Below are 9,292 nucleotides of genomic sequence, written 5' to 3'. Positions count from 1 at the left end.
TGCGTTAAATTTTTAAAAGTCGGCAATTCCATAGCGAAACGCGGAGATGCACATATATTGTTAACTTAAAATAACATTTAAATCTTTCACGGGTTATACCTTTTAGTTCGACTCGAGTTGCGCTTCAACGACATCATCGTTAGCCACGAAATAATTTTACAAACTAAACGCAACAAAATACATTGAAAACCGAACCCCGGCGCGAATCGAGGGTTCGTACACTAGTATACTCTAAACATGGACTTTTGCACATTTTTTATGCAATTGGATTGGACTAATTAAGTCTTGGTTATATCTATTCCATGTCTACATCTGTATATACATATATTTATCTCGTGTATTCATCGTCTTCTTTCTTCCTATTTTTTTCTCAGAACCTTCATTTCTCTCTCTATTCTATATATACATATTTGATTGATAATTATGGATTCTCAAATCGACGATTAAACTCAAAATTCACCACAAACCCTAATTCTTTCTTGTAACAGAATAACATCATCTTTTTTACTTATACTTACATATTCTATATCTATCATCCTTCATTTCTTTCAATCAATCAACTATTCGATTAATTATAGGGGTAAATTTGTGATTCAATCAATCATGAAGCCGATTCAACCACCGGCAGTTGTCGCCGGACCTAATCGTAGCATCAACCGTCAACGCCGTCGTCCTGACCTAACCCTACCTCTACCTCCACCACAAATCGCCGTTCCCCTACCTCTACCACCTTCCTCCGCCCCTACCTCCACCTCACAACACATCTCCACCTCTAAACAACAATCATTCAGCTTATCGGAACTTGACCGGATGAACAGAATCGGTAGTGGCAGCGGCGGCACAGTCTACAAAGTCCTCCACCGTCCTTCCGGCCGTCTCTTTGCTCTCAAAGTCATATACGGTAACCACGAAGACGACGTACGGCGTCAGATCTGTCGTGAAATCGAGATCTTACGAGACGTTGATAACCTGAATATCGTGAAATGTCACGATATGTTCGATCACGCCGGTGAGATCCAAGTTCTACTTGAATATATGGACGGCGGTTCTCTAGAAGGTACACACATCTCACATGAAGCGTCGTTAGCTGATCTCACACGTCAGGTTCTCTCCGGTATCTATTACCTTCATCGCCGGAAAATTGTTCATCGTGATATTAAACCGTCAAATCTGTTGATTAATCTAAAAAAACAAGTTAAAATCGCCGATTTCGGTGTCTCTAGAATACTAGCACAAACTATGGATCCGTGCAATTCATCTGTAGGTACAATTGCTTACATGAGTCCTGAACGCATAAACACCGATTTAAATCACGGCAAATATGACGGTTACGCCGGTGATATATGGAGTTTAGGTGTAAGCATTTTAGAATTCTATTTAGGTCGGTTTCCGTTTGCAGTAGGTAGACAAGGTGATTGGGCGAGTTTAATGTGTGCAATTTGTATGTCACAACCACCTGAAGCACCGGCGACGGCGTCTCGCGAGTTTCGCAATTTCATTTCGTGTTGTTTGCAACGAGATCCAGCACGGCGGTGGACGGCGGCACAGTTGTTACAGCATCCGTTTGTTACCGGTGGTACTGGTAATCATCATCCTTTGATTAATAATAATACTCAGGTGCATCCTACTCATCAATTACTTCCTCCACCACCAGCTCGTCCTCATTTTTCATCTGCATCATCATCTTGATATTTTGTACTGTTGTTATATTGTAATTGTCTTCGATTTTAGTAGTATTACTTCCGTGTAACATTTATGATGAATGATAAATTTGATTTCTAGAGATAAAATGTATTGCAAAATTATTAATTTGATTTCATTTTTTTTTTTTTTTCAACATTCACATTCATACATTATTCACATGGTGTACATTGAATGGAGTTATATTACTGTTCACTTCACATAATGATACAACATTATCAATTGCAGAGTCTAATTATGCTCTGTACCCTTGTTATGTACTCCGTAACTAATAATACCGACATTTATCCACTTGTGTATTTTTTTTTTAACAATCTTCCACTTGTGTATTACAGTAACTGTGGATGTATTCGCTATGTATATTACAATATAAGTGTCAGCTATAACATATTACGTATGGGATGATCAATTGGAAATGGTTCGAGAAGGTAAAAAGTTTCCAGAAGGTAAAAAGTAACATTGTCATTTTTAAGAGCACACGGTATCCACACCGTCGCTCGAAGAATCGCTCATTGACGCTGAAAATTTGGATACCTTCCCGCTGTCGGTTGTCGTCTATTCTGCCGTCGGTTTTTCGCTGTCGGCCTACTGACGGTGTGAAACTTTATTTTATTTTTATTTATTTTATTTTCTTATTATTCCACGTCATATTTGACCATGAAATAGATACCATACCAAACGACACCTCACTTTAATCAATTCAATGTCCATTTAAATAGATTTACAAGCAAACTATACAAAATCTAGTTGAAACATCCATCCCGCCAACTCAAGCTGAAGCACCAATACCCGAAAGAATCACCGAAAATACTATGCAAACTATTGAAGGCGCAAACACATGAAAATTCAATGAAACCGAAGATAGTGTCTATGTTAGAACACCAAGTCACGACCTTTTGAAAAAAAGATATAGATTTTTTTTTTTTTTTTTTTTTTACGAGGAACCCCTAGTGACGAGCCATAATGGTTCCCCTCTAGTTGGTAAACCCTGGGTAAACGGCAAGCCAGACCTTCACTGCTACCAGACAAAGCATCCTCTAGTCAATCAGTCACTAAATGGAGCTCGCCCCAAGGTATTTGCCTTGAAGGGAATCGAACCGTGATCTCTTGCTTCATTGGAAGTCCTGGTGGCCACCCAGCATATACATACATGGTTAAAAGATATAGAAGTTGCCAACACCTACAAAGTGATTATCATTATGCAAGCGTGTGTGTATATGTTGTAATCAATAGAGTGGGTGAGAAAGATGGTTTATTTTCTTTTATATTCATTATTCACCTTTCACAATCTCATCTTTTTTTATATTGCTGATTGCATTACCAAATAATGATAAAGCCAACTCATACTTTATTATGCCAAACCATTTCGCACTTACTATAATCATGGGTTGTTTATAAAAGCATGGTTCTTGTTATTATAACTGAATCATAACTTCAAAAAGGAGAGTTTAGTCGTATTACATAATATTCCTTTTCTACGTGTTAGCAAGGGGAATGATCAAATTTGTACTTTTGTTATAATATAAGTTGGTGGAATGAGACTATAGGAGTCTCGTTTTGTAGCTTGTTTTTATGGTTATTTGGTAAGGTAACGTTGAAAGATTCACGAATTACTAATAGCAATAGAATAAAAATGGGTCCTCGTTGCTATAATGGGAAAACAATATAAAAACATCCAAGAGTCGTAACAAGTGTCGGGCCTGAGAATTTGGATGCCCAGTCAGGGGCGGAGCCAGGATTGGTGGTCAGTGGTGTCACCGGTTAAAACTCAAAAAAATTTCTACTAAATGTCTTATTTTAGTGGTGTCACTCAAAAAAATTTACACTATCCAGTGGTGTCACACGTTAAAAAACCAAAAATTTTCTCACTACATCCCGTATTTGAGTGGTGTCCCATGCCCACCCTGGGCTCTACATAGCTACGCCTCTGTGCCCAGTGCGAGATGGTAGAAAGTATGCCCCCAATCAAAAATTTAAATAGCACGCCACAATTTTTTAAGGGTTTGGAACCTAGTCAAGCTAGACGACTCATCCCTACGCCGATTTTTATTCAATAAACACAGTACAATTTATGTATGGGCATCAACATTAGTAAGGAAAGAAAACATTATTTTCATGAACATTATTTGTATGTGCATCAACATTATTTTTGACGTTTGGATGCCCAATGAGGCAACAATCAGTTGGTGTAAATGAGTTTTTTTCAATAATTGGACTCCTAAATTGTCGCTCCTTGAAATTTGATGCTCGGTGCGATCGCCCACCCCGCACGGCATCATGCCCGACCCTGGTCGTAACATGTCTCATTGAATTTAACAAGTTGTAAAGTCAACCACACTTCGCAACGATCGAAGTGCGGTTAACCAGGTAAAAGCTAGATGACTTTTATAAAGAAAAAAAGAAAAAAATCTGGGGAAAAATCTCGTGAACCATTTATGGTTTTGTGTTATAAATGCGACTATATTTATTTATGATTTAAAATTATTATTTTTCGGCAAAAGGAGAACCATATTATTACGAATAATCGAAGTTCCTTCATCAAAATAATGAGAAGAACCTATAACAAAATGATACATTCGGTAGTCATACAACAAAAAACAACTAATTGCTTAAACCGAATGACACAAAAGACCGGGATTCAAGTCCCATACATAAGATTGATGTCCATAACACATCTTGAAAGTGGTAGCCCATAAGAAAACCTTGAGTTTGATTTTTCGGACAATTGAGGCCCAACATTGTCGTTGAAGATGAAATCGTTCCTTGCGAGCCAAATAGCCCAAAGAGTAGTCGGTCCAATCATTCACCAAAATTTCTTGTCTCCGATGCCCATTCCATAATACCAATCGGCCGAGAAGCTCCAAATAGAACCCGGGATGACCCGCCTAATATTCCACCAATGAAGTAGCGCGGACCAAATTTTGAAAGTCCACTGGCAATGAAGAAAAAGGTGTTCGATTGTTTCGACCTCGTTATCACACCAAACGCATAAAGATGATTGGGAAGAAGGAATAATATGCCTTCTAATGAGAAGATCACGAACCGGAACAATACGTTTGCAAGCTTGCCAATGAAAAAGTGAAACCTTGGATGGGACTCGGTTGTTCCACACTAATTTCGTCCACCCGGGACCTTCAGAAGTGTCGGAGACTGCCATAAGAATAGCTTCAGCTACGGAATAAATCCCATTAACCGAGGGGGACCAAATTACTTCGTCGGGCTGTGCATAAACTGAAGCAGAAGCTAGTAATGAAAGCATGTCGAAAGCTTTTAAATTGTCGAAATCAGTTAGAGGAGCGTATAACTGGAGGTTCCACTGTTGTAGTTGTAGCTCAGTACCAGAAAGGAGCCAAAAGTGGTTAACAGAAGCATCTTGCAAAGCACAAATTCTAAATAAATTAGGAAATAAGTCTCGAAGTGAGAAGTTACCGACCCAGTGATCATTCCAAAACGAGATTTGTGAGCCATCACCTAGCTTCCACCTTTAAGTGTTGAGACCAACCACATTAACCATTGAAACATCATTGTGCAAATTCAATAAATCTTTTTAAAGCGAAGACATTTTATGTGAGGAAATTGAAGAGATATTGTGAATAAGTTTGCCTAAAAAGGATTTACCGAAGGAAGAGCACACCAATGCTTGCCAAATATGCGACTTGTTTGAATTCAATTTTGACCACCACTTGGCTAATAACTCCAAATTCTTAGAATGAAGAGGGATGATTCCAAGTCCCCCAACATCGACCGGAAGACAAACCGCTTGCCATTTTACAAGACTAGTTTTCGTTTTCAAGCAATCCCCGCCCCAAAGGAAGTTCCTTCAAAACCTTTCCAACTTTGTAATTACCGATCAGGGGGATTTGTACATAGCCATATAGTGTAATGGTAGGTTTGATAGAACCGCTTTGACCATAACGAGACACCCACCGAACGATAGGCATCTACCTTTCCACCCGGCTAGTTTGCGCTTGAATTTTTTAACAATAGGGTCCCACATAGCAATTCGGCTACTCGCAAAACCAATAGGCACGCCCAAGTAATCTAAGGGAAAAGTCCCGACATCACATCCTAACACGTCGGAGAAGGCACGTAAGTCTCGTCTTGAAACATGAATACCATATAACTTTGTCTTAGATTGATTAATCGTGAGACCTGACATGCGAGAAAACAAGGTAAGAACCTCTTTAATACGATTCAACTCTTGAGAGGAATGGTGAGCGAACACAATAGTGTCATCCGCGAATTAAGAATGATTGAAAAACTTATCGTGTGAAAATTTAAACCCTTTGAGAACGCCCCTTTCAAGATCATTTGAAAATAACTTGCTCAACACTTCTGCTACGATTATAAACAAAACAGAGGACAATGGATCGCCTTGACGTAGTCCTCGATGCATAATTCCTTCTTTGGAAGGAGATCCATTTAACAATACCGAGAAGTTGATGTTGGAAATACAACATTTAATCCAAGAAATAAAGCTGTAACATCCTCATATCGAGCATAGACGTAAGATGACCTTTTTGCCCCTAGCATAATTGTGTGGATACTTATGTATTTATTTTAATTAAATGTTTAGTGTTATTTTATTATTATTTGGTTAAGACCAGTTTGTGACAAGGGTCACAGAACTTGTTCGTTTATTTAATTTGAACTCCGTTAGGGCAGTCAAATTAAGTAAGAAAGATATCAGATAACTGGTAAATACCCGTGTGTGATGGGGTATGGGATTTTAACCCCAATTAAGTGTTTTGTGCTGCCTTCTTCTTCTCATTTCTTCACTTTCTCTAGAAAATTCTCAAACACACCCGTAACTTCTTCTTCTTCATTCTCAAACCCTAGATTCTTAATTGGTGTTCAAGAGCTCAAATCTTTTCTATTTTCTTGTTCCTTACGATTTACTAAATCCATTGAGTTAAGAATCAAAGTGTTTCAAGCTCTAATCTTTGAGAAAATGGGGTTTTTGTGTCAAGTTTACTAAAAGTGCAATTTGGGTCAAAATGGTTGATTTTGATGTTGTTTGTGTTGAAATCTTGTGAGTTTATGTTTATTGATGTTTAGTGTACTTGATTTGGTCAGTTTTGAGGTATGAAATGAGCTCTAGAGCAAGAATTGGTCTCCAGGAACTCGACCGAGTGTCTCGACCGAGGTATGAAATGAGCTCTAGAGCAATAATTCCTTCTTTTGATGTTGTTTTTTTGTTTGTGTTGAAACCCGTAGTTGTGTTCATCTTCACCTGCAGATAAACACAGTCGGCCGAGTGTCTCCAGGCACTCGACCGAGTGTCTCGACGATCGACCGGTTGAGTGACACACTCGACCGAGTGTGTCTGGTTTCTGACCTGATGGTGTAATTTAGTCAGTCGACCATGTGAGAATACACTCGACCGAGTGTGTAGACACAGTCGACCGAGTCGACCGTGTGTCTTTGTGGGCAGAATATTTTACTAAGTGTTAATGCCTAGCCGTTATGCTGCCCGTGTGTCTTATGATAATCAAGATGTAAATTCTGAAAATGCATAAGTGTTAGGTGGACTTTTAGTGGCGCTTTTAATACCGATTTGCTGTATTATGCTGTTTTGTGCTAACATACAGAAACTAACTTGATTTGCCTTATGTTCAGGTGATAAAGATAAGGAAGCAGCTAAGTGATAGATTATCTGAGCTAGTTGCTAGTATTCAGTGAGTGAGTCTATCTCCGGATAGAGTATTAATTAGCTGACACGCTACTTGTTCAGACTCTTTTATTATTATGTTTATGTTCATTATGATTGTCATGTGTAGTTAGATGTTGCCATGCTAGTTAGGACGATTACATGACTAATTATCTGTGATCTTATGTGCGCACTGTTTATTGGACACCAACCGAGGCGGCAAGGTTGGGAACCCACCGAGGCGGCAAGGTAGGGTTTGTGTGAGGTCGACCGTGGTAGCCTGGTCGGGTCGTGATGTTACTGATTGTTCAGTATAGCATAGAAGGACGCATGTGTTGCGTCTAACGGTTATGCAGTGGATTCAGTAAAGCGGACTATCGGTAGATTGTAGCCTGATCAGCTAAGTCGTGTGCTCGTACAAGCCGCCGATCCTCATATTGTCAGTTGTTGTTATATGCTAGTTCAGGACGTTAGCATATATGTGACCTTTGCATGTTCAGTTACTTATTCTTGGTCTGTTAGATAGTATCCATTCACTTAGCAGTTGTGCTAATTCCCCCACATTCCCACCCATTGCAGGTTTAGGTACTGCTGATTAGAAGGGTGCTCGGACGGGTTGAAGACATGTTTGACTATGAGCTGACTCTGATGTTTTCTAATTTTGTAATATTTTTATGTAAAACCGTCGTTTTGGAATGTTGTAAATACTTTAACTAAGCTGATTTGATACCTATGGTTTGTAAATGTTAACCAGTGTTATTTTGGTAATTATATGTACTTCCACTGTGATATAAAAAAAAATCAGGGTGTTACAAAAGCGTTTCCCGAACCCGATATGCAATAGAACTTCCCCATATGCAATAGAACTTTCAATAAAAACTCGTGCGAAACACTATCGTATGCCTTTGAACAGTCTAATTTGAGTAACAAGATTGGAGGTTTTGTTTTCTTAGCCAAATTCACCACTTCGTTGACAAGCATAACCCCATCCAATAGGGCTCTTGATGGTACAAAACCGTTTTGATTATCACTTATAATACTAGAAATTACCAACTTTAAGCAGATTGCGAGAACCATTGCAATAATTTTATATGGTGCATTGATGAGGCTTATAGGGCGCATTTGTTCTATCTTCTTAGATGAGTTTGCTTTCGGAATCAAGACGATGAAAGAGGAGTTGAGCCCTTTTGGAAAAGACGGACGAGAGTAAAATTGTGAAAACATTTGGACAATATCATCTTCTAAGAAACCCCAAGCTCTCTTAATGAACATCAAAGAAAATGCATCCGGGCCCGGAGTTTTATTACCATCGAAACTGCAAATGACATTGTGGATTTCATCAGAATCGAAAAGGACTTCTAAACGGGCAGCTTGCGGGACAGTGATCTGGGCCAATTCAAATAGATCGAATAAACATCAAGGTAATAAAAAGGCAATTCAAATAAAAAAGTCGTATTTTTTTAAAAGTAGTAATTTTGAGAGCAATATCATGATACTTTAATTATTTGATCATTAAATATAACACAATTTAGCTAGGAAATTGATAGGTTTTAATTGTATTATTTGTTCTAAGTATTTTTATGAATTTATAATTTTTCTTTGTATATAGTCAAAGTTATTCACAATTGGGTATTCATATTTTTTACTGAAAGTATATTGCAAATATTGATTTTATAACTAATTTAAGTTTAAATAAGACAATATATCATCATTAAATTCATATTCATAATATTCTTATTATTGGATGGAAACAACAATATTTAGAATTTAGAGGAGTGCCACAATTGAACTTAGCTCAAATTTCCTCCAGCTCAGTTACAAAGTTTATTATGATGTAGGAGAAAAGAAAAAATAAAAGAAGACACAATTTAGCAAGGAAATTGTTAGGTTTTAATTGTATTATTTGTTCTAAGTATTTTTTAAATTAATTTATAACTTTTC

At 37.9% G+C, this 9,292-nt stretch overlaps 1 protein-coding gene across 1 annotated transcript; it reads left to right on the top strand.

The window, feature by feature from the left end:
* The first annotated feature begins 548 nt into the window (after positions 1 to 548).
* Positions 549 to 1,816, top strand: LOC139872224 (mitogen-activated protein kinase kinase 5-like). The gene has a single exon (XM_071860068.1). The coding sequence runs from the start codon at positions 604 to 606 to the stop codon at positions 1,687 to 1,689; it is 1,086 nt and encodes a 361-aa protein (XP_071716169.1). The 5' UTR covers positions 549 to 603; the 3' UTR covers positions 1,690 to 1,816.
* Positions 1,817 to 9,292: the final 7,476 nt, after the last annotated feature.

This window comes from Rutidosis leptorrhynchoides, chromosome 10 (genome assembly GCF_046630445.1).
Source record: "Rutidosis leptorrhynchoides isolate AG116_Rl617_1_P2 chromosome 10, CSIRO_AGI_Rlap_v1, whole genome shotgun sequence".
In the NCBI taxonomy this organism is placed as follows: domain Eukaryota; kingdom Viridiplantae; phylum Streptophyta; class Magnoliopsida; order Asterales; family Asteraceae; genus Rutidosis; species Rutidosis leptorrhynchoides.
This window is presented reverse-complemented; position numbering and strand designations above follow the sequence as displayed.

What these genes read in the sequence shown, in the direction of transcription:
- LOC139872224 (XM_071860068.1), top strand. Translation starts at nt 604, where the DNA reads ATGAAGCCGATTCAACCACCGGCAGTTGTCGCCGGACCTAATCGTAGC.